Source organism: Salmo salar, chromosome ssa02 (assembly GCF_905237065.1).
Source record: "Salmo salar chromosome ssa02, Ssal_v3.1, whole genome shotgun sequence".
Lineage (NCBI taxonomy): Eukaryota > Metazoa > Chordata > Actinopteri > Salmoniformes > Salmonidae > Salmo > Salmo salar.
In genome coordinates, this window is record NC_059443.1 from 71,939,988 (window position 1) to 71,966,331 (window position 26,344).

At 45.2% G+C, this 26,344-nt stretch overlaps 2 protein-coding genes across 3 annotated transcripts in view; one reads left to right on the plus strand and one right to left on the minus strand.

Annotated features, from left to right (window-relative positions):
- The window catches only part of LOC106564303 (tuberin), a 63,085-nt gene extending 46,577 nt beyond the window's left edge, over positions 1-16,508 (minus strand). Inside the window, 15 exon segments of the mRNA XM_045709454.1 lie at positions 5,245-5,400; positions 5,500-5,581; positions 5,801-5,904; positions 6,402-6,539; positions 6,755-6,898; positions 6,997-7,123; positions 7,507-7,580; positions 8,033-8,158; positions 8,559-8,607; positions 8,990-9,107; positions 9,549-9,696; positions 9,814-9,924; positions 10,322-10,408; positions 12,758-12,914; positions 16,490-16,508. Coding sequence (XP_045565410.1) covers positions 5,245-5,400; positions 5,500-5,581; positions 5,801-5,904; positions 6,402-6,539; positions 6,755-6,898; positions 6,997-7,123; positions 7,507-7,580; positions 8,033-8,158; positions 8,559-8,607; positions 8,990-9,107; positions 9,549-9,696; positions 9,814-9,924; positions 10,322-10,408; positions 12,758-12,892 — 1,599 coding nt within the window. The 5' untranslated portion in view covers positions 12,893-12,914; positions 16,490-16,508.
- Positions 16,509-16,588: 80 nt separating this feature from the next.
- On the plus strand, positions 16,589-25,962 carry LOC106591641 (endonuclease III-like protein 1). Of its 2 annotated transcripts, none has more exons than XM_014182847.2 (5): positions 16,589-16,767; positions 21,265-21,435; positions 23,059-23,218; positions 25,005-25,110; positions 25,283-25,962. In XM_014182847.2, the coding sequence occupies exons 1-5, from the start codon at positions 16,693-16,695 to the stop codon at positions 25,620-25,622; spliced, it is 852 nt and encodes a 283-aa protein (XP_014038322.2). In that variant the 5' UTR covers positions 16,589-16,692; the 3' UTR covers positions 25,623-25,962. The 2 variants fall into 2 exon arrangements, with proteins under 2 accessions (XP_014038322.2, XP_045565417.1); XM_045709461.1 differs by having other exon boundaries at positions 25,056-25,110.
- The last annotated feature ends 382 nt before the right edge of the window (positions 25,963-26,344 follow it).

The following is a 26,344-nucleotide window of genomic DNA, read 5'->3' on the forward strand; positions in this document are numbered from 1 at the left end:
AAAAACCCTCACAAACTTTTACAGATGCACAATCGAGAGCATCCTGTCGGGCTGTATCACCGCCTGGTACGGCAGCTGCTCCGCCCATAACCGGAAGGCTCTCCAGAGGGTAGTGAGGTCTGCACAACGCATCACCGGGTGCAAACTACCTGCCCTCCAGGACACCTACACCACCCGATGTCACAGGAAGGCCAAAAAGATCATCAAGGACAACAACCACCCGAGCCACTGCCTGTTCACCCCGCTAACATCCAGAAGGTGAGGTCAGTACAGGTGCATCAAAGCTGGGACCGAGAGACTGAAAAACAGCTTCTATCTCAAGGCCATCAGACTGTTAAACAGCCATCACTAACATTGAGTGGCTGCTGCCTACATACAGACTCAACTCCAGCCACTTTAATAATGGAAAAATGGATGTAATAAATTTATCACTAGTCACTTTATATTATATAATGTTTACATACCCTACATTACTCATCTCATATGTATATACTGTACTCTATAACATCTATTACATCTTGCCTATGCCGTTCGGCCATCACTCATTTATATATTTTTATGTACAAATTCTTATTCATTCCTTTACACTTGTGTGTATAAGGTAGTTGTTGTGGAATTGGTAGATTACTTGTTAGATATTACTGCACTGTCGGAACTAGAAGCACAAGCATTTCACTACACTCACGTTAACATCTGCTAACCATGTGTATATGTGACCAATAACACCTGCTAACCATGTGTATGTGACCAATAACATCTGCTAACCATGTGTATGTGACCAATAACATCTGCTAAGCATGTGTATATGTGACCAATAACATCTGCTAAGCATGTGTATATGTGACCAATAACACCTGCTAAGCATGTGTATATGTGACCAATAACACCTGCTAAGCATGTGTATATGTGACCAATAACACCTGCTAAGCATGTGTATATGTGACCAATAACACCTGCTAAGCATGTGTATATGTGACCAATAACACCTGCTAAGCATGTGTATATGTGACCAATAACACCTGCTAAGCATGTGTATATGTGACCAATAACACCTGCTAAGCATGTGTATATGTGACCAATAACACCTGCTAAGCATGTGTATATGTGACCAATAACACCTGCTAAGCATGTGTATATGTGACCAATAACACCTGCTAACCATGTGTATATGTGACCAATAACACCTGCTAACCATGTGTATATGTGACCAATAACACCTGCTAAGCATGTGTATATGTGACCAATAACATCTGCTAAGCATGTGTATATGTGACCAATAACATCTGCTAAGCATGTGTATATGTGACCAATAACATCTGCTAAGCATGTGTATATGTGACCAATAACATCTGCTAAGCATGTGTATATGTGACCAATAACATCTGCTAAGCATGTGTATATGTGACCAATAACATCTGCTAAGCATGTGTATATGTGACCAATAACATCTGCTAAGCATGTGTATATGTGACCAATAACATCTGCTAAGCATGTGTATATGTGACCAATAACATCTGCTAACCATGTGTATATGTGACCAATAACACCTGCTAACCATGTGTATATGTGACCAATAACACCTGCTAACCATGTGTATATGTGACCAATAACACCTGCTAACCATGTGTATGTGACCAATAACACCTGCTAACCATGTGTATGTGACCAATAACACCTGCTAACCATGTGTATGTGACCAATAACACCTGCTAACCATGTGTATGTGACCAATAACACCTGCTAACCATGTGTATGTGACCAATAACACCTGCTAACCATGTGTATGTGACCAATAACACCTGCTAACCATGTGTATGTGACCAATAACACCTGCTAACCATGTGTATGTGACCAATAACACCTGCTAACCATGTGTATGTGACCAATAACACCTGCTAACCATGTGTATGTGACCAATAACACCTGCTAACCATGTGTATGTGACCAATAACATCTGCTAACCATGTGTATGTGACCAATAACACCTGCTAACCATGTGTATGTGACCAATAACACCTGCTAACCATGTGTATGTGACCAATAACACCTGCTAACCATGTGTATGTGACCAATAACACCTGCTAACCATGTGTATGTGACCAATAACACCTGCTAACCATGTGTATGTGACCAATAACATCTGCTAACCATGTGTATGTGACCAATAACATCTGCTAACCATGTGTATGTGACCAATAACATCTGCTAACCATGTGTATGTGACCAATAACATCTGCTAAGCATGTGTATGTGACCAATAACATCTGCTAAGCATGTGTATATGTGACCAATAACATCTGCTAAGCATGTGTATATGTGACCAATAACATCTGCTAAGCATGTGTATATGTGACCAATAACATCTGCTAAGCATGTGTATATGTGACCAATAACATCTGCTAAGCATGTGTATATGTGACCAATAACATCTGCTAAGCATGTGTATATGTGACCAATAACACCTGCTAAGCATGTGTATATGTGACCAATAACACCTGCTAAGCATGTGTATATGTGACCAATAACACCTGCTAAGCATGTGTATATGTGACCAATAACACCTGCTAAGCATGTGTATATGTGACCAATAACACCTGCTAAGCATGTGTATATGTGACCAATAACACCTGCTAAGCATGTGTATATGTGACCAATAACATCTGCTAAGCATGTGTATATGTGACCAATAACACCTGCTAAGCATGTGTATATGTGACCAATAACACCTGCTAACCATGTGTATGTGACCAATAACACCTGCTAACCATGTGTATGTGACCAATAACATCTGCTAACCATGTGTATGTGACCAATAACATCTGCTAACCATGTGTATGTGACCAATAACATCTGCTAACCATGTGTATGTGACCAATAACACCTGCTAACCATGTGTATGTGACCAATAACATCTGCTAAGCATGTGTATATGTGACCAATAACATCTGCTAAGCATGTGTATATGTGACCAATAACACCTGCTAAGCATGTGTATATGTGACCAATAACACCTGCTAAGCATGTGTATATGTGACCAATAACACCTGCTAAGCATGTGTATATGTGACCAATAACACCTGCTAAGCATGTGTATATGTGACCAATAACACCTGCTAAGCATGTGTATATGTGACCAATAACACCTGCTAAGCATGTGTATATGTGACCAATAACACCTGCTAAGCATGTGTATATGTGACCAATAACACCTGCTAACCATGTGTATATGTGACCAATAACACCTGCTAAGCATGTGTATATGTGACCAATAACACCTGCTAACCATGTGTATATGTGACCAATAACACCTGCTAAGCATGTGTATATGTGACCAATAACACCTGCTAAGCATGTGTATATGTGACCAATAACACCTGCTAAGCATGTGTATATGTGACCAATAACACCTGCTAACCATGTGTATATGTGACCAATAACACCTGCTAAGCATGTGTATATGTGACCAATAACATCTGCTAAGCATGTGTATATGTGACCAATAACATCTGCTAAGCATGTGTATATGTGACCAATAACATCTGCTAAGCATGTGTATATGTGACCAATAACATCTGCTAAGCATGTGTATATGTGACCAATAACATCTGCTAACCATGTGTATGTGACCAATAACATCTGCTAACCATGTGTATGTGACCAATAACACCTGCTAACCATGTGTATGTGACCAATAACACCTGCTAACCATGTGTATGTGACCAATAACACCTGCTAACCATGTGTATGTGACCAATAACACCTGCTAACCATGTGTATGTGACCAATAACACCTGCTAACCATGTGTATGTGACCAATAACACCTGCTAACCATGTGTATGTGACCAATAACACCTGCTAACCATGTGTATGTGACCAATAACACCTGCTAACCATGTGTATGTGACCAATAACACCTGCTAACCATGTGTATGTGACCAATAACACCTGCTAACCATGTGTATGTGACCAATAACACCTGCTAACCATGTGTATGTGACCAATAACATCTGCTAACCATGTGTATGTGACCAATAACACCTGCTAACCATGTGTATGTGACCAATAACACCTGCTAACCATGTGTATGTGACCAATAACACCTGCTAACCATGTGTATGTGACCAATAACACCTGCTAACCATGTGTATGTGACCAATAACACCTGCTAACCATGTGTATGTGACCAATAACACCTGCTAACCATGTGTATGTGACCAATAACACCTGCTAACCATGTGTATGTGACCAATAACATCTGCTAACCATGTGTATGTGACCAATAACACCTGCTAACCATGTGTATGTGACCAATAACATCTGCTAACCATGTGTATGTGACCAATAACATCTGCTAACCATGTGTATGTGACCAATAACATCTGCTAACCATGTGTATGTGACCAATAACATCTGCTAACCATGTGTATGTGACCAATAACATATGATGTGATGCATTTATAAAGCCCCTTTTCCATTGTACAGAAACCCAGCCTAAAACCCCAAACAACAAGCGATGCAGGTGTAGAAGCAGGGATCTGAGCTGGAGAGAGAACGACCTCTCACAAACAAACACCTTTAAAGAGACAATCTGCAGTTCCTACATCCTTTACTGGACTTCTATCAAATGATTGATATGTAGCCGTTGAATCTTGAAGAATATAACTCTGATATTCTGAGTTTACTTGTCTTTATGGTTCATCCTTGCATCCACAGCTGTCTATGAACTTCAGAGCGGTTACCTTTCTCCTGCCTCATCCCTCAGTGGCGGGGTAACCACTTTGCTATCGTGATTGGTCCTTTAACTTTACACACAATCTGAATAACACTCTCTCCTACCCTCCAGGAGGCTGCTGAAGTGGTGTGTGGAACCAGTGTGTCTCTCCTACCCTCCAGGAGGCTGGTGAAGTGGTGTGTGTGTGTCTCCTACCCTCTGGATGATGTCCAGGAGGCTGGTGAAGTGGTGTGTGTCTCCTACCCTCTGGATGATGTCCAGGAGGCTGGTGAAGTGGTGTGTGTGTGTGTCTCCTACCCTCTGGATGATGTCCAGGAGGCTGGTGAAGTGGTGTGTGTGTGTCTCCTACCCTCTGGATGATGTCCAGGAGGCTGGTGAAGTGGTGTGTGTGTGTCTCCTACCCTCTGGATGATGTCCAGGAGGCTGGTGAAGTGGTGTGTGTGTGTCTCCTACCCTCTGGATGATGTCCAGGAGGCTGGTGAAGTGGTGTGTGTGTGTGTGTGTCTCCTACCCTCTGGATGATGTCCAGGAGGCTGGTGAAGTGGTGTGTAGTACAGCTTTCAGCCAGATCCACCAGTAGCTGGGTAGCCTGTCTCCTCACAGCCAGGTCTCTGTCCTCTGCTATCCCACTGAGCTGAGGAACCACCACCACCTCTATCAGCTCCTCCTGGGAAGGACAAGGATGACAGAATCAACACGCAGGGAGAGATGGACAGAACGGGAGAGGGAGTGAGAGAATAGTTATGGTGAGTGAGTGGGTCAGTACCTCGTAGAGCTGGCGGTTGGTGCTGAGGACAAAGGAGAGGATGTGAAGCACTTTGATCCTGATCACACTACGACTCTCATTCCTGAGAGAGAGAGAGAGAGAGAGAGAGAGAGAGAGAGAGAGAGACACAGAGAGACAAAGAGACACAGAGAAGCAGTTTAACAAACTTTCTTTCCCTAAATACTGTTCAACATAAGACAGGAATGACAATCACTCAACAGGCACCTATAACAACTTTTAGTTTGGTTTTTGTTTCCATGGTGACTGCCTGTTTTGGTATCCGTGGCGACCATACAGTTACCTGAAGAACTTCTCCATGAGGCGGTGTAGACTCTGGATCCACCCGTCTTTAGCTGGCTGGATGGACTGGGCCCGGTACGATATCAGAGTCAGCACCGACGCATCCTGATGACATCACAATAACAACTCTTCACAAGAACAATGGAAGACAAAGTGAAGGCAAATAACAGACATCACACAAAGACTGTCAGACGCAGGGAAAAAAGAGAGAGAAGGAAGGACCGAGAAAGAAGAGGAGGAAAGGAGAAGAGGGGGGAAGAGGAGGAAAGGAGAAGAGGGGGAAGAGGAGGAAAGGAGAAGAGGGGGGAAGAGGAGGAAAGGAGAAGAGGGGGAAGAGGAGGAAAGGAGAAGAGGGGGGAAGAGGGGGAAAGGAGAAGAGGGGGGGAAGAGGGGGAAAGGAGAAGAGGGGGGAAGAGGGGGAAAGGAGAAGAGGGGGAAGAGGGGGAAAGGAGAAGAGGGGGGAAGAGGGGGAAAGGAGAAGAGGGGGAAGAGGAGGGCCTATGAGAGGAGGAAAGGAGAAGAGGAGGAAAGGAGAAGAGGAGAGGAGGAAAGGAGAAGAGGAGGGCCTATGAGAGGAGGAAAGGAGAAGAGGAGTGACTTACAGGTCTTTTGTCAGCACACTTCTCCACCAGACTGAAGAACTTGTCAGATGATCCATGGAAGCCGTTCTGCTCATAGAGCTCCTCCACTGTAGTCAGCAACTCATACACTATGGACTTCAGCTCTGCACTGCCTATCGACTAGAGAGAGATACAATTACATACATTTTCTCTCTGTGCGTGCGCGTACCTCTGTGCGTGCGCGTACCTCTGTGCGTGCGCGTACCTCTGTGCGTGCGTGCGCGTACCCCCGTGCGTGCGTGCGCGTACCCCCGTGCGTGCGTGCGTGCGCGTACCCCCGTGCGTGCGCGTACCCCTGTGCGTGCGTGCGTGCGCGTACCCCTGTGCGTGCGTACCTGAATCTGCTGTAGTAACCTCTCTATGATCCCCAGCAGTATGTCCCATGTGACCACCTGGAGCTCCTTGCCATACTTCTTTATCAGTCTGGTGATGGACAGAACGATCTCATACGACACCATCTCGTTGGCACACCACATCGCCTGGGGGTTAAAGGTCAGGGGATGGTCAGAGGTCAAAGAAAAAACTCCTCTGATGCACCTTTAAAATGCTGAATCTCCCCTCCCTCTCTGGATCCTACCTTATAGAATGATGGGAGGACCAGGGTAGGGGTGTTCTTTAAGGCTGGGAGACGGTGCGCTCCCCATAGAGCCATCCCTACGAAGAACACTGCTCCTCTCAGCAGCAGAGAATCCTCCATATACGCCCTGACACACAGAGAGGACAGGTTAGACACACACACACAGACAGAGGACAGGTTAGACACACACACACAGAGAGAGGACAGGTTAGACACACACACAGAGAGAGGACAGGTTAGACACACACACACAGAGAGAGGACAGGTTAGACACACACACAGAGAGAGGACAGGTTAGACACACACACAGAGAGAGGACAGGTTAGACACACACACAGAGAGAGGACAGGTTAGACACACACAGAGAGAGGACAGGTTAGACACACACACAGAGAGGACAGGTTAGACACACACAGAGAGAGAGGACAGGTTAGACACACACACAGAGAGAGGACAGGTTAGACACACACAGAGAGAGAGGACAGGTTAGACACACACAGGGTTTGTTACCTCTCCTCCATGATACGGCACATGGTGTATATGGCACTATGGCCCAGATGAGTCCCCAACACCTTCCTCATCAACTGGAGAGATGGAGGAGAGAGGAGAGGAGGAGAGGGGAGATGAGAGAGGAGGAGAGGGGAGATGAGAGAGGAGATGAGAGAGGAGGAGAGATGAGAGAAGAGGAGAGATGAGAGAAGAGGAGAGGGGAGAGGAGAGAGGAGGAGCAATAGTATTATCTGTTGATCATTTCTAATGGTTAGATATTAGAATATTAATCATTACTATTATTATTGTTTAGTCAGATTAATTAACATGACAAGTAGATCAGACACACACTCCCTCACACCTCTCCCACACACCTCTCCAACACACACACACTCACACCTCTCCCACACACCTCTCCAACACACACACACTCACACCTCTCCCACACACCTCTCCAACACACACACACACTCCCTCACACCTCTCCAACACACCCTCACCAACACACCCTCACCAACACACCCTCACCAACACCAACGTTGCTCACCTTCCAGCAGGACTCACAGAACTCCTTGACGTTGACGGTGCGACAGAGAGTGATGATGAAGACGGTGAGGGAGTCAGAGGGGAGGCAGTTATAACACACCACCGCATCCAGCACCTGTAGAGACACCTGGACACACACACACACACACACACACACCGAGACGACACACACACACCGAGACGACACACACACACACCGAGACGACACACACACACACACACACACACACACACACACACACACCGAGACGACAAACACACACACACCGACACACCGACACACACACACCGAGACCACACACACACCGAGACGACACACACACACACCGAGACGACACACACACACACACACCGAGACGACACACACACACACACACCGAGACGACACACACACACACAGAGACGACACACACACACACACACACACAAAGACGACACACACACACAGAGACGACACAGACACGTTAATGACTTCAAAGAAAAAGCCCAGTTATAAAACCTTGACATCAGAGTAAATGAAATACTACCTCTATGTCTGTAGAAGCTGTTGTCCTGTTACACAGCAGACAGATCTTCCTGTTGGACAAAACCACACACACTGAGACCTAGCATGTGTGGGTGTGTGACTAATCAGAAGACCCCACAAAAATATTATACTAACAACAATTTGACCAACTGTGGACATTTTGTTAGTCCCCACAAGGTCACATGCTATTTGTAGGGGGTTTAGGGTTAAGGTTAGAATGAGTGTTAGAGTTAGGTTAAGGGTTAGGAGCTAGGGTTTAGGGTTAAGGTTAGGGAAAATAGTATTTTGAATGGGACCGAATTGTGCGTCCCCACAAGGTTAGTTGTACAAGACTGTGTGTGTGTGTGTGTGTGTGTGTGTGTGTGTGTGTGTGTGTGTGTGTGTGTGTGTGTGTGTGTGTGTGTGTGTGTGTGTGTGTGTGTGTGTTCTTACTGGACCATGACAGATATGTTCTGGTCGAGGTAGCAGCTGTTGAACTTGACCAGGTTGACCAGGACGTGGAGGAAGTCAGCGGTCAGACCAATGTCCATCCACAGCAGGACAAACCCAGCTGCAGGTGATCAATAAATTAAAATCAAGCAATCAGTCAAAATATTGTGACCAATCAGTCAATATCTTAATCAAGGGTCCCAGTTGGGCTATTCATTGGGCAAGTGAATATCTGGTGGACAGACTCCGTAACATAAATGGTATTGTAACGTCTGTCAAAAGACTGTGGGATGGAACGGTCTACATCAAATGTCAAAGTTATATTATTATTATTAATTTTTTTAACTAGGCGCGTCAGTTAAAAACAAATTCTTATTTTCAATGACGGCCTAGGAACAGTGGGTTAACTGCCTTGTTCAGAGGCAGAACGACAGATTTTTTTCCTTGTCAGCTCAGGGATTCGATCTTGCAACCTTCCGGTTACTAGTCCAACGCTCTAACCACTAGGCTACCTGCCACCCCAAGTGCAAAAAGGGTTGATGTTGGAAGGTGTGCGTCTCACCTATGTCCTCCTCCAGGTAAGTGATGTCCTTCCCGTTCTCCGTCAGGGCCTTGAACACCTCCAGCCTGTCAGACAGGTCCTCATTGGACGGCTGGTAGTCTCTGATCACCTTGAAGAAGAAGGCCCGCAGAGGACCCAGACGCTCACCCTGGTAGACACACACACACACACAGAGAGGGAGGCAACATACACAGGATGTCAACATACCTTCAGGGAACAAGAAAGTATCTGTGGTGCCTCCTTTAGTGTGTGTGTGTGTGTGTACCTGTCCCTGTATGATAGCTCTGAGGAGCAGCAGGACAGCATGTCTAGCTTCAGGTGGCTGTTCTGGAGTCAGCATATCCTCCACCGCCTTCCATACTGCTTCCACTGCATGCTGTCTCACACACACGGTTGGTTGTTTAGCAACAATAGCGACGCGTGCTCAGAAACAGACGGGGTCGACTTAGATTGTTGGCAACATGGAAACTATACATTTCATCTCCAAATGTTTATTGAAAACAAATACATTTGCACAGTGAGCACTTCTCTTAAATACATCATTACAGTTGTTGGTTAGCTAGCTAGCTAACCATACAGTATTGGCAAAGACGTGACCTCAGTCAAAACAAGACATGGTATGAGGAACAAGATAAACAACGAGCTGAGAAGGAGCCACCTACGATTCCCCCACACAGCAGCTTCTTGTCGCTGTCGCTGTCTGGCCACGTAGAATCACAACACACTGACTTCTACCACACACACAAACACACACACGGTGTGCTCTCTCTCACCTCCTCAAACTTCTTGGCCTTGGCCAGGTCACAGACATGGTTAGCAACCCGGATTCTGTTGCTAAGGCCACAGTCAGGGTGCAGCTCCTGAAGAGAAAAACAGCAAGATGGTCAGAGACAGAAAACGGATTGTATGTACAGTATGTGTGTGCGCACAGTATGCGTGTTTTTTTTATTTATTTTACCTTTATTTAACCAGGAAAGTCAGGTTAATAAGAATACATTCTTATTTTCAATGACGGCCTAGGAACAGTGGGTTAACTGCCTTGTTTAGGGGCAGAACGACACATTTGTACCTTGTCAGCTCGGGGATTCGATCCAACTACCTTTCATTTACTGGCCTAATGCTCTAACCACTAGGCTACCTGCTGCCCCATACCACACACTGTGTACAGTATGTGTGTGTACAGTGTGTGGTGTGTATGGTATGTGTGTACAGTGTGTGTGTGTGGTATATGTTGTCATGACTGTCCTGATCAGGTCAGGGTACAGGAGACCACCACCCTACAGATTATCTCCCAAAACCCCAACAGAGGAGGAGAGATCTAGGGGTCTGAAGATGTGGGGGTTTTATGACCCCTCACGCCATAATAAACCTTAGGCCACAGAGAAATTCCTTTGTCCTCACAATGGAATTCTGGCCTCAGAACATTAAACATGCAATAAAGGGACTTTGGAACAATGGTTTCCGTCAGCCACAACGGTGGTCATGACGAGAGGTGGAATATGAAAACGTATGTAACTTTTGTATTGTTATTAAAGGTTAAGAGATTACGTTATTATGAAAACATTGTACCTTTAAGAGTTTTCCCAGTATATGCCTGATGTTTATACATTGTACGTTGTGTGGAAAATATCCAAATCAAAGAGAATGTTTTGGTAAAGATGAGATGTGAAGGTAGTGTCTAAAATAGGATTTTAGTCAAATCTAGGCCTTGCCCCTTAACTTGGTCCGCCCAGAGAATTGCCCTAAAGGCGGTTACGCCCACTTCTGACCCTAGGGTATAAGACAGGAGAGTGAAGAATTAACATAGGAGACTAAGTGACCCCAAGCTGCAGCTAAGGTCCAACAAAGTCAACGAACCCCAAAACGAAACACAAGGTTGAAGACAAAGAAATCTTTTTCTACACGAGCTACGGACGAGTAGCTGTGTCTAAGCGGGTGAATTCAAGCCGAACCACACCCTCCATTGAATCGTGGTATATACACCGTTCGAGTCCGAAGCTGTGAGCTCTGAGCTACAGAGCTGTCTGTCCTCAGAAGACCCCTTTCAGATCAAGGGCGAGGGATCAGACCACTTAGCCAAGAAGGACACTGACATCGTGAGGACAACCAGAGAGTTGCGCCGGAGAAGTGCGTCATTGAGAAGCCTAAACGACACACGCGGAGCTTCCCACCTGAGACCTCCAACACGTAATTACATCATTATATTCTGACCCATAAGAGCGGCAGTTCGGGGCAAGGCTAGGTTTAAATAAGCATGGCTGACAAATGAACCCAAATGTATATTTCTCTCGTGTACTTTCTTGATTTCTCTCTCTTTTAAATCCCCATTTTGGGTAACACGTGCCGTAGTGTGTTGGCCCGTTATACTAAGTCCTAATCAATAGCCTAGACTGTGTTTTGTGTATGTGTATTTTTATCATCATTTTAGCTTGCTAGTAAATAAATAATCAACTAAGATTGGTGTGGTAAACTCATTGGTGAAGCCCGGGTCCGTGCAGATTCCCGGATTATGCGACGTTCAGACATGAGACAAGAGGTTGATTAATTTAGCGACTGTTGTAAAATCGATATTCTGATATCCTTTGAGTTAATTTGGGAAATAGAAACTCAATCAAAATAATGTTCCCATGGTGCCCCAGGTTGATGAGTTAATAATTGCTTGATTCATTGCTTAATTCATTTAATCACGCAATTATAAACCGTTAATCATTCGATGAGCAACAGTCGTCACATTAACTAATACAACGTCACGACAATGTGTACAGTGTGTGTACAGTGTGTGTGTGGTATGTGGTATGTATGTGGTGTGTGGAATGTGTGGCGTGTGTGTACATTGCGTGTGTGGTATGTGTGTGTGTGGTATGTGTGTACAGTGTGTGTGTGGTATGTATGTGGTGTGTGGAATGTGTACAGTGTGTGTGTGGTATGTATGTACAGTGTGTGCGTGTGTGTGTGGTATGTATGTGGTGTGTGGAATGTGTGTGTGGTATGTGTGGGTGGTATGCATGTGTGTGTGTGGTATGCGTGTACAGTATGTGTGTGGTATGTATGTGGTGTGTGGAATGTGTGTGTGTGTGTGTGTATATGTATTGTGTGTGTGGTATGTGTGTACAGTGTGTGGTATATATGTGGTGTGTGTACAGTATGTATGTGGTGTGTGTAGGTGTATACAGTATGTGTGTGTGGAGTTGCATCACACTCTTACATACCTTAAGTATATCTAGCGTGATGATGAACTCTGAGGGCTTGCTGTCTGTCTGCTTGCTGGGGGGTCGAGGGGATCCCAAACCAAATATCCCCTTGACCTTGTCCTTCAGACTCTCTTTACTGGGCTGCTTGTTCATGGCTGGGGGTCCAGGAGGGGTCCTGTGGGGAGGGACCAGGCAGTTTACACTGGCTCTACTGGGCCTCTGGTGGAAACAGACGGAGGAAAACCAGCAGGGTCAGGGAGAGAGAGAACATGAATAGTATTGGGTGGTAGAGAGAGAACATGAATAGTATTGGGTGGTAGAGAGAGAACATGAATAGTATTGGGTGGTAGAGAGAGAACATGAATAGTATTGGGTGGTAGAGAGAGAACATGAATAGTATTGGGTGGTAGGGAGAGAACATGAATAGTATTGGGTGGTAGGGAGAGAGAGAACATGAATAGTATTGGGTGGTAGGGAGAGAGAGAACATGAATAGTATTGGGTGGTAGGGAGAGAGAGAACATGAATAGTATTGGGTGGTAGAGAGAGAACATGAATAGTATTGGGTGGTAGAGAGAGAACATGAATAGTATTGGGTGGTAGGGAGAGAGAACATGAATAGTATTGGGTGGTAGGGAGAGAGAACATGAATAGTATTGGGTGGTAGGGAGAGAGAACATGAATAGTATTGGGTGGTAGGGAGAGAGAACATGAATAGTATTGGGTGGTAGAGAGAGAACATGAATAGTATTGGGTGGTAGAGAGAGAACATGAATAGTATTGGGTGGTAGAGAGAGAACATGAATAGTATTGGGTGGTAGGGAGAGAGAACATGAATAGTATTGGGTGGTAGGGAGAGAACATGAATAGTATTGGGTGGTAGGAGAGAGAACATGAATAGTATTGGGTGGTAGGAGAGAGAACATGAATAGTATTGGGTGGTAGAGAGAGAACATGAATAGTATTGGGTGGTAGAGAGAGAACATGAATAGTATTGGGTGGTAGAGAGAGAACATGAATAGTATTGGGTGGTAGAGAGAGAACATGAATAGTATTGGGTGGTAGAGAGAGAACATGAATAGTATTGGGTGGTAGAGAGAGAACATGAATAGTATTGGGTGGTAGAGAGAGAACATGAATAGTATTGGGTGGTAGGGAGAGAACATGAATAGTATTGGGTGGTAGGGAGAGAACATGAATAGTATTGGGTGGTAGAGAGAGAACATGAATAGTATTGGGTGGTAGAGAGAGAACATGAATAGTATTGGGTGGTAGAGAGAGAACATGAATAGTATTGGGTGGTAGGGAGAGAACATGAATAGTATTGGGTGGTAGGGAGAGAACATGAATAGTATTGGGTGGTAGAGAGAGAACATGAATAGTATTGGGTGGGAGAGAGAGAACATGAATAGTATTGGGTGGTAGAGAGAGAACATGAATAGTATTGGGTGGTAGAGAGAGAACATGAATAGTATTGGGTGGTAGAGAGAGAACATGAATAGTATTGGGTGGTAGAGAGAGAACATGAATAGTATTGGGTGGTAGAGAGAGAACATGAATAGTATTGGTGGTAGAGAGAGAACATGAATAGTATTGGGTGGTAGAGAGAGAACATGAATAGTATTGGGTGGTAGGGAGAGAACATGAATAGTATTGGGTGGTCCATTATTCCACTCATCTTTAGGAACTTTGTATCATTTAGAAAAGCCATCGAGTTGTCTTGGTGTCTCGGGACAGTTGGTTATCAATGTACAGTTTATTGACTATGTTTCCTCACGTCCTACCTACTCGCCTCCTTTTAACCAACAAGGTTGCTTCTCCTCAGACTTCCAATGTTAAAAAAAAAAATTATACAAGAAATAAAATTAAATTCAATGTGTTTTGAGTACAAGGAATCAGGTAAAGATCAATTGAGAGAGCCCTGGCCCAACTTTTTGCATTACATGACTGCTGTTAGTTTCTGTCAAACAGATAAATGACAGAGACATGCCCCAACATCACACCCCTTCTCGACATGTTGTTGTCCTCTGCATCTGTGGTACTCCAGAAATTAGTGCACGTCCACGCTGCGTGCACACGCTCACACACCACATGCATGCGAAGCGAGCACATCAGACAGCAAACAATTGCCCAAGAAGTATTACATTCCTCTGCACATACTAAAATGGCCTTTGATACGATATCCATAACGTTGTTGTTACATAATGTTGTTACATAATAACCGCTTGTAAAGAAAGCAGCTAGGAGGACTCTGTTGTGGTCACGGGGAAGTGGTAGTTTGTGTGTCCGTGCTAATATAGAATACGTCCCAAATGGCACATTTACTACATATAGAATATAGTGCCATTTGGGACGCAATTCGGCTATACTTCAGTAGCTAGTCAGTATTACCTACAACCCCGGGATCAGTGGCAATCAGCTATTGAGTTCTAGCTGGGGAGAGAGAGTGTACCACGAAACAAGCCAGGGGAATGTTGAAAGAATTCTCCCTGTCAAGCAAAGAGACAACCGAGTGAACAACGATATAGCTAGTTCTGTTTTAGATGTATCAACAGTACCCGGTCAGGTGCCCATTCGTGCACGTTCAACATCCGTCCGGAACAGCTGACGAAATAGCGGACAGGGAGAGAGAAAGAGCGACACAAACAAGCACTAATAAATACATATTGTTGACTAGCTATCTGCTTGTTTGCGTTCCAGACGTAGGGCTTTAAAAACAACGGAAACTCATACCTTCTATCGATCTAGATGCGTTTCTGGCGTCATTCACGTGAGGCTGGCAGGTGGACAAACTACCGAGCAAGCCAAATTCATGCATTTAGAATTTTTATCCACATTTTTCAAAAGCTTTCCCCAAGTCAGATCAGTCCCCCTACTCGACAACCGGATGGACTGTCGAGCACTTCCTGTAAAAACACGTTTGTCGCGGGAGCTGACGGGAGATGTAGTTCCTACTGAAAAAATTGCTCGAAAAAGCAATAGATGTTGAGTTAAAATGTAACATTTGTTTAATGAGCTAGTCTTAACGTGCCTGTCGTTTGAAAATGAAATCATCAACCAGAGTAGGTCACGTTTCAATATCCATCAATAGTACTTGGAAAATGTTAAACCCTTGTATAGCTTTGTTTTAGCTAGCTAACAAGCTAATGTTGTTAGCCACGGTCCGTCCTACTTGCAGCACAACGGTCTCCTATGCTTTCCACTGTTTCAAAATGACCTCGCCTTATTTCGTTGAGAGTACCGCGGTCATCACTCGGAGCGGTAACAAGACCGTGCCCCATGCCGGTTTAGCCACGACGTTAAAAACTAGGATGGAGAGGAGAGTGTTGAGCGCCACTGCTTCGAGGGCGCACGTGAAACTGGAGGAAGAGGATTCCAGCGTATCAAATCAGAGTTTGGGACGAGACGCTTCAGGTATGAATCCGTTTTTATCACAATGTTGCCCTTCTGACATCTACACACTGAAGCAATATCTTGCTGCATTATTGAGGGATTTTCAGATGGGATAAGTTGTAGCCTAAAACAACAACTAAGAGTTGACTACTGTCTTCAGAAAAAAAGAGCCTACGGCCTGGCTATATGCACACAGTCTGAACACACCCCTAATATCTTTGACACAGGTGAAGATGACATCTACTACTTCCTGTATGTTCAGTTGTTCTGTACATGAAAAATGTGGCATCATTTCTGTATGCCTCAGAATGTTCAGCACACCTCATCACTCAACTTCTGTCCCCTGCCCTTACTTTACCTTGCAGATATTGGCTCCTCTAGGTTCCGTCGCTCATCCATCGGCCAATCAAAAGCTGAGCCAGACAAAGCCCAGTCCCTGTTACCCCTGGCACCCATCCTGCTAGGAGGAGGGGCCAGGTGAAGGTGGAATACGATGGGAAGGTGGAGCCTAAACACTGGGAGCCTCCTGATTGGAGCAAGCAGCTGGGTCACGTGCGTCAGATGAGGAGCGCCAGGGACGCGCCTGTTGACCTCATGGGGGCGGAGAAATGCTACGACACACACGCCCCTGATGAGGTGGGTGAGACCCCACTGGTTTCTGTCTCTTCGTCGTACACCCCCCACTACCGCTTTGCCCCACCCAGCTAACCCCCTGCTGTCTGTCCTACCACCCTACATCCAGCCAATACTAACCTTTACCTCTACTGCCTCCATCTCTGTTGTTTCTGCTTGGGCCTGTACTGCTACTGTCCAGCCCTATGCCTCTACTGCCTCCATCTCTGTTGTTTCTGCTTGGGCCTGTACCGCTACTGTCCGACCCTATGCCCCTACTGCCTCCATCTCTGTTGTTTCTGCTTGGGCCTGTACTGCTACTGTCCAGCCCTATGCCTCTACTGCCTCCATCTCTGTTGTTTCTGCTTGGGCCTGTACCGCTACTGTCCGGCCCTATGCCTCTACTGCCTCCATCTCTGTTGTTTCTGCTTGGGCCCGTACCACTACTGTCCAGCCCTATGCCTCTACTGCCTCCATCTCTGTTGTTTCTGCTTGGGCCTGTACCACTACTGTCCAGCCCTATGCCTCTACTGCCTCCATCTCTGTTGTTTCTGCTTGGGCCTGTACTGCTACTGTCCGGCCCTATGCCTCTACTGCCTCCATCTCTGTTGTTTCTGCTTGGGCCTGTACCGCTACTGTCCAGCCCTATGCCTCTACTGCCTCCATCTCTGTTGTTTCTGCTTGGGCCCGTACCGCTACTGTCCAGCCCTATGCCTCTACTGCCTCTATCTCTGCTCCCACTACCCAGCCCATAGCTACTCCAACAGCTGTATCTACGTATGCCCCTGCCCGTGTTTCTTACCCTACTCCTGCCTATGCCCAGCCTCAGCCCCTGAACCTGTCTATACACATCTATACCAACCCCAATGCCCTTCTCCTGTGGGGTTATCTCCATTACAATATACATGATTTACATTACAACTTACTTTAAGATTAAGATTCCCCACCTTCCTTCCTCTCCCCTCCTCTTACCTCCCCACCTACACCCTGGCCACTGCCACCCCTCTCTCCGCTCCCTCATCCTCTCCGGGTCAGAGGTAGACCAGGCTTCTCTCCTCACCAGCCCCTGCTACCCCCTGCTCCGTGCTGTCCACACATTCTCCCACTGTAACACAAACCTCCTGTTGACCTACCAAGAGACCGCTTCCTGCCTTGGCTCCTCCCTCTCCCGCGTCCTCACCTTCCCGAGTTCGCCCTAGCCTTCTCCCGCTTCACAGAGGTTGTGACTTCAGTCCACCCCGCCGGGCAGAGGGAGCTCAACGGTTACCTGTCCATCATCTCTGATCTGGCACTCACCTGAGGCAGAGACCTGATCTAGACCTGTGGGGCGGAGACCTGTTCTAGACCTGTGGGGCGGAGACCTGTTCTAGACCTGTGGGGCGGATACCTGTTCTAGACCTGTGGGGCGGAGACCTGTTCTAGACCTGTGGGGCGGAGACCTGTTCTAGACCTGTGGGGCGGAGACCTGTTCTAGACCTGTGGGGCGGAGACCTGTTCTAGACCTGTAGGGCGGAGACCTGTTCTAGACCTGTGGAGCGGAGACCTGTTCTAGACCTGTGGGGCGGAGACCTGTTCTAGACCTGTGGGGCGGAGACCTGATCTAGACCTGTAGGGCGGAGACCTGACCTACACCTACCACTGTAGAGCAGCGGCAGAAATCGGCTACACCAGGGCTTGTGCATTCTGCCCCTATAGTTTGCCGCTAAAGTAATCTGGGAGTTTGAGGGAGCTCCGCTCTCCATTTCTCCCCCAAAATATCCCTGAAAATAGTCAACCGGGGCAAAATATGCCCTAAATTTACTGATTTCCCCCACCTCTGTAGGTTCTCTACCCACTGTGCTGCTGTCTGCAGCAGGTCTACTGGGGGGGTTAGAGACCAACAGATCTACTTCCAGGTCATCACTGGTCACAAACCTCTCACCTGCGGCAGGTGTAACTCAATGGAGCACGAGATGTATCACTGTCTGTCAAAGAACCACTGGGTCTAGCACTGATACTGGTCAGGATCTATGTAGGCCTATGAAGGATTATGTAGTACTGGTCAGGATCTATGTAGGTCTATGAAGGATTATGTAGTACTGGTCAGGATCTATGTAGGACCTATGAAGGACTATGTAGCACTGATCATGATGTATTTAGGTCTATGTCACACTGGTAATGCCACAATAGTCATGACAATATGTAACACACAAAGGGGTCATTCCTGACACACAGTATGTTGTCTGTGCCAATCACACAAACTCCCTTTCCACAGGTGGTGCTGACTGTTGCCTGTAGGGCGTTTAGAATACACATTTTTACATTTACATTTGTCATTTAGCAGACACTCTTATCCAGAGCGACTTACAGTAGTGGATGCATACATTTCATACATTTTTTCCCCCCCGTACTGGTCCCCCGTGGGAATCGAACCCACAACCCTGGCGTTGCAAACACCATGCTCTACCAACTGAGCCACACGGGACCATACACAGAGGTAGTAGCAGGGTTCCACCAGTAGAACTAGTTGAACCCTGCAGGTAGAACAATACAATACACAGATGTAGTAGCAGGGTTCCACCAGTAGAACTAGTTGAACCCTGCAGGTAGAACAGCAGAATACCCATTAGAGTTGGAGGGGTTCTACAGAGTATTGTCAGAATGCTGTATATCTGATTTATGTTCCAGGATAAAGGTGAAATACATCCAGCACTATAAAAGGAGGATGTGGAACTGCAGTGAAGTTATGTCACTGGATATGATTTGTCATGAGCTTACGAAACAAACAGTGCAAAAGTGTTGAAGATCGGAGATGGGCCTAGCTAGCTAGCTGGGGTGTATTCACTAGGAACCAAACAGACGCAAACAGAACTAGGCAGGACTTACCTGAATTTGTCCAATAGAAATACTTGATTTCGCAGCAGGATGTTTTCCGTTGGAAAGCTTTTTTCTACAGTGTGCGACTAATTAATACATCCCAAGCTGTTTGCATGAGGCCAGTTCAATCAGGCTATACCACCATGACACACAAGGATATAGAAGTTAGATGTTACATGACATGTTAACTATGCACACCTATTCTCCCACCAGGAGTGATGAGTCAACCTCATTCTGAGAGTGGAGACCTCTTTAGAAACAATGAAAGAGAAAAGTGTACACCTACCGAATACTCCATTTTAACACAAAGTAGTGCATAAGAGGCATACTAGCAAGGATATACACTACATGACCAAAAGTATGTGGACACCTGCTCGTTGAACATCTCATTCCAAAATCATGGGCATTAATATGTAGTTGGTCCCCGTTTTACTGCGATAACAGCCTCCACTCTTCAGGGAAGGCTTTCCACTAGATGTTGGAACATTGCTGCAGGGACTTGCAGCCAAGAGAGCATTAGTGAGGTCGGGCACTGATGTTGGGCGATTAGGCCTGGTTTGCAGTCAGCGTTTCAGTTCATCACAAAGGTATTCGATGGGGTTGAGGTCAGGGCTATGTGCATGCCAGTCAAATACTTCCACACCGATCCACACTCTGTGTGGGCCTCGCTTTGTGCACGGGGGCATTGTCATGCTAAAACAGGAAAGGGCCTTCCCCAAACTGTTGCCACAAAGTTGGAAGCACAGAATTCTCTAGAATGTCATTGTATGCTGTAGCATTGAGATTTCCCTTCACTGGAACTAAGGGGCCTAGCCTGAACCATGAAAAACAGCCCCAGAACATTATTCCTCCTCCACCAAAATTTACAGTTGGCACTATGCATTGGGGCAGGTAGCGTCCTCCTGGCATCCGCCAAACTCAGATTCGTCCATCGGACTGCCAGATGGTGAAGCGTGATTCATCACTCTAGAGAACGCGTTTCCACTGCTCCAGAGTCCAATGGCGGAGAGCTTTACACCACTCCAGTCGACGCTTGGCATTGCACATGGTGATGCTTAGCCATGGAAACCCATTTCAGGAAGCTCCTGATGAACAGTTCTTGTGCTGACGTTTCTTCCAGAGACAGTTTGGAACTCAGTAGTGAGTGTTGCAACCGAGGACAGACTATTTTTACATGCTACGCACTCCAGCACTCGGAGGTCCTGTTCTGTGAGCTTGTGTGGCCTACCACTTCACGGCTGAGCCGTTGTTGCTCCTAGACGTTTCCACTTCACAATAACAGCACTGACAGTTGACCGGGGCAGCTCTAACAGGGCAGAAATTTGACGAACTGACTTATTGGAAAGGTGGCATCCTATGACAGTGCCACGTAAGTCGCTAAGCTTTTCAGTAAGGCCATTCTACAGTAAGGCCAATGTTTGTCTATGGAGATTGCATGGCGGTGTGCTCGATTTTATACACCTGTCAGCAACGGTGTGGCTGAAATAGCTGAATCCACTAATTTGAAGAGGTGTCCATATGCTTTTTTATGTGTATCTAAAAGATGCCAGATTAAATACTCTCCCCTCCTCTCCCATCAAGTGAGGCGTTATCAGGTCCTGGTCTCTCTAAAGTTGTCTAGCCAGATTAAAGACTCTCTCCCCTCCCCCTCATCTCTTCCACCAGGTGCGACGTTACCAGGTGCTGGTGTCTCTGATGTTGTCTAGTCAGACAAGGGACCAGGTGACCAGTGCAGCTCTGCAGAGACTCAGGGCTCATGGCTGTACGGTGGACAACATAGTCAACATTGACGATGACACACTGGGACAACTCATCTACCCTGTTGGCTTCTGGAGGGTAACACACACTATACACTGCCTTCACAAAGTATTCACACCCCTTGACTTTTTCTACATTTTGTTGTGTTACAAAGTGGGATTAAAATTGATTTAATTGTGGGGTTATTGGTCAACGATTTACACCATACTCTGTCACAGATAAAGTATAAATATTTGTAGAATATTCATGAAAAATAAAACACTAATATATCTTCATTAGATAAGTATTCAACCCCCTGAGTCAATACATGTGACAGCGACTACAGCTGTGAGTCTTTCTGGGTAAGTCTCTAAGAGCTATCCACAGCTAGATTGTGCATCATTTGCCCATTATTCTTTTCAAAATTCTTCAAGCTCTGTCAAATTGGTTGTTGTTCATTGCTAGACAATCATTAGGTCTTGCCATATTTTCAAGTAGATTTAAGTCAAAATTGTAACTCTGCCACTCAGGAACATTAACTGTCTTCTTGGTAAGCAACTCCAGTGTAGATTTGCCTTGTGTTTTAGGTTACTGTCCTGTTGAAAAATGAATCCATCTGCCAGTGTCTGGTGTGGACTGAACCAGGTTTTCCTCCAGGATTTTGCCTGTGCTTAGCTCCATTCTGTTTATTTTATCCTGAAAAACTCTCTAGTCCTTAACAATTAAAAGCATACCCATAACATGATGCAGCCACCACTATCCTTTAAAATATGGAGAGTGGTACTCCGTAATGTGTTGTATTGGATTTGCCTCAAACATAACACTTTGTATTCAGGACAAAAAATGTATTGCTTTGACACATTTTTTGCAGTATTACTTTAGTGAATTGTTACAAACAGGATCCATGTTCTGGAGTATTTGTATTCTGTACAGGCTTCCTTCTTTTCACTCGGTCATTTATGTTAGTATTATGGAGTAACTACAATGTTGCTGATCCATCCTCAGTTTATTATCACAGCCATTAAACTTTAACTGTTTTAAAGTCACCATTGGCCTCATGGTGAAATCCCTGAGCAGTTTCCTTCCTCTCCGGCAACTGAGTTGGGAAGGACGCCTGCATCTTTGTAGTGACTGGGTGTATCGACACACCATCCAAAGTGTAATTAATAACTTCACCATGTTGAAAGGGATATTCAATATCTGCTTTTTATTTTCAACCATCTACCAACCCATCTGCTGTACTTTATGAGCCATTGGAAAACCTCCCAAATTTTTGTGGTTGAATCTGTTTGAAATTCACTGCTCGACTGAGGGACCATACAGATAATTCTATGTGTTGGGAACAGAGATATGGTAGTCATTCAAAAATCATGTTAAACACTATTATTACACACAGTGAGTCAATGCACTTGTTAAGCAAATATTTACACCTGAAATTATTTCGTCATAGCAAAGGGTTGAACACTTTACTCAAGCATTTCAGCTTTTTATTAATTAATTTGTAAAAAATAAAAACATTCCACATTATGGGGTATTGTGGGTAGGCCAGTGACAAATCTCAATGTAATCAATTTTAAAATCAGGCTGTACCATGTGGAAAAAGTAAAGGGGTGAGAATACTTTCTGAAGACACACCCTTACTACACCATGTCTTCCTTTGAACATGAGTATGAATAAAACCTTGACATGTCTTCTCTTCCCCCCCCCCCCCCCCTCCTCCAGACCAAGGTGAAGTACCTGAAGCAGACATCAGTGATACTCCAGAGAGAGTTTAGAGGGGACATCTCTAACACAGTGGAGGGCCTGGTACGACTACCTGGAGTTGGACCCAAGATGGCTCACCTGGCCATGGACATCGCCTGGCACCAGGTCTCTGGCATAGGTAGGTATGGCTCATATACAGTTGAAGTCAGAAGTTTACATACACCTTAGCCAAATACATTTAAACTCAGTTTTTCACAATTTCTGACATTTAATCCTACTCAAAATTCCCTGTTTTAGGTCAGTTAGGATCACCACTTAATTTTAAGAATGTAAAATGTTAGAATAATAGATAATGTATTTATTTTAGCTTTTATTTCTTTCATCACATTCCCAGTGGGTCAGAAGTTTACATACCAAATACTAATTGAGTGTAGCATTGCCTTTAAATTGTTTAACTTAGGTCAAACATTTCGGGTAGCCTTCCACAAGCTTCCCACAATAAGTTGGGGGAATTTTGGCCCATTCCTGCTGACAGAGCTGGTGTAACTGAGTCAGGTTTGTAGGCCTCCTTACTCGCACACGCTTTTTCAGTTCTGCCCACACATTTTCTATGGGATTGAGGTCAGGGCTTTGTGATGGCCACTCCAATACCTTGACTTTGTTGTCCTTAAGCCATTTTGCCACAACTTTGGAAGTATGCTTGGGGTCATTGTCCATTTGCAAGACCCGTTTGCGACCAAGCTTTAACTTCCTGACTGATGTCTTGAGAAGTTGCTTCAATATATCCACATAATTTTCTTCCTCATGATGCCATCTATTTTGTGAAGTGCACCTGTCCCTCCTGCAGCAAAGCACACCCACAACATGATGCTGCCACCCCCGTGCTTCAAGGTTGGGATGGTGTTCTTCAGCTTGCAAGCCTCCCCCTTTTTCCTCCAAACATAACAATGGTCATTATGGCCAAACAGTTCTATTTTTGTTTCATCAGACCAGAGGACATTTCTCCAAAAAGTACGATCTTTGTCCTCATGTGCAGTTGCAAACCGTAGTCTGGCTTTTTTATGGCGGTTTTGGAGCAGTGGCTTCTTCCTCGCTGAGCGGCCTTTCAGGTTATGTCGATATAGGACTCGTTTTACTGTGGATATAGATACTTTTGTACCCGTTTCCTCCAGCATCTTCACAAGGTCCTTTGCCGTTGTTCTGGGATTGATTTGCATTTTTCGCACCAAAGTACTTCATCTCTAGGAGACAGCACGTGTCTCCTTCCTGAGCGGTATGACGGCTGCGTGGTCCCATGGTGTTTATACTTGCGTACTATTGTTTGTACAGATGAACGTGGTACCTTCAGGAGTTTGGAAATTGCTCCCAAGGCTGAACCAGACTTGTGTAGGTCTACAATTTTTTTTCTGAGGTCTTGGCTGATTTTCCCATGATGTCATGCAAAGAGGCACTGAGTTTGAAGGTAGGCCTTGAAATGCATCCACATGTACACCTCCAATTGACTCAAATGATGTCAATTAGCCTATCAGAAGTTTCTAAAGCCATGACATCATTTTCTGGAATTTTCCAAGCTGTTTAAAGGCACAGTCAACTTAGTGTATGTAAACTTCTGACCCACTGGAATTGTGATACAGTGAATTATAAGTGAAATAATCTGTCTGTAAACAATTGTTTGAAAAGTTACTTGTCATGCACAAAGATGTCCTAACCAACTTTCCAAAACTATAGTTAGTAAACAAGAAATTTGTGGAGTGGTTGAAAAACAAGTTTTAATGACTCCAATCTAAGTGTATGTAAACCTTCAACTGTAGGACTACAAATCCCATACTCTAGTCTGCATGTTGTTTTGTGGTGTGGTCTGATCAAGTGCAGAGTGGTAGTTCTATTGGATTATATAGTGGGCAACTTCTCATGGGATAGTTTCATTCTACTTTTTGTTGTTTTTATTGTGCGTGTGTGAGTAGGCGTGGACACACACGTCCACCGTATCTCCAACCGGCTGGGATGGACAAGAGGTGGGACCAAGAACCCAGAGGAGACACGCAAGGCCCTGGAAGACTGGTTACCAAGGTGACACCACCACTTCCTCTACTCCATCAGGTCACTCGTTAACCAGTCACTCACCAATCAGATCCCTTACAGCAGGAAAGGGAAACATTTGGCCTTGTGATTTCTGTCTGACATGATTTTGATGAAGACGGGGATGGTGATTGATGATCTTCCTCTCTCTTCCCCGACACAGGGATCTATGGAGTGAGATCAACTGGTTGCTGGTGGGGTTTGGTCAACAGGTGTGTCTACCTGTCAATCCTCTCTGCTCCGTGTGTCTGAACAAGCACAGCTGCCCCTCCGCCCACCAAGCCTCCCCAGCCAAGAGGCCTAAAGCTGGGTCACCTCGCTCACCACACTCCCCCAAGACCTCCAGGGTCAAGCTGGAACCTGGTTCTCTTTGTTTGGGGTTACCACCCCCTTCCTCCTCCTCCTCAGCCACACCTGTCAAAGAGGAACCTCTGGCTACCGCCCTCTCCCCTCCTCTGCTGCCCAGAAAAAGGAAGTCCAAAGCCAAAACCTTCTCTACATGATACGACAGAAGGGACTAGAATCCCTATAGAGATATAGGGTCCTTCCTCCCAAAGTGTGCACTTGTCACTTCCCTGACTGATTTGAAATGAGCGGTACTAGAAATATGGTGGTAACTCCTACTAGCCCAGTGGTATTAACTTCTTTAGCGGGGAGACCATTTTCAGACCAAATTTCTGTGGACCCCATTTATTTTGCTAGAATTTCACAACCCCACCCCAAAAAAAACCTTCAAATCGTTACATTCAGATCAACTAATGACCAATTCATTATATTTTCATATTTATCAAACTGAAAACCAATAAATAAAAGTACTCAATAAAATTGTATTTTTCAAATGATCTCAAACACGTTTGTATATTGTCCCATACAATAATCGTCACTTTCATGTTTTGTTCCCAAAACAAATAGCGACCTGACAATACCACTGACATAATCCTCGCAGATATACCAGAGTGTCTAAGACGTGTAGGGGTCAGAGGTCCATTTGGAATTAACAATGTGAGTATAAGACACTCAGTGCCACATGTGATTGCGTTCCCCCTGGAAACTGACTGTCAGAATCCTAATCGGAGTTTGAGTTCACGGATAGAATGCACTTGATATCATTACACCCTTAAGTGACCACTGAATTGGGTTGATATTTCGCCATCTTTAATATGCTGATAAAATATTAACGCAACATCTTCAATGATTTTACAGAGTTACAGTTCATATAAGGAAA

Bases quoted from the DNA above. Each gene is read 5' to 3' on its own strand.
- LOC106591641 (XM_014182847.2), top strand. From the start codon at position 16,693: ATGAGGAGCGCCAGGGACGCGCCTGTTGACCTCATGGGGGCGGAGAAA. The intron at 16,768-21,264 runs GTGGGTGAGACC...CTCTTCCACCAG, and splicing joins ACACACACGCCCCTGATGAG to GTGCGACGTTACCAGGTGCT. The intron at 23,219-25,004 runs GTAGGTATGGCT...GTGTGTGAGTAG, and splicing joins GCACCAGGTCTCTGGCATAG to GCGTGGACACACACGTCCAC.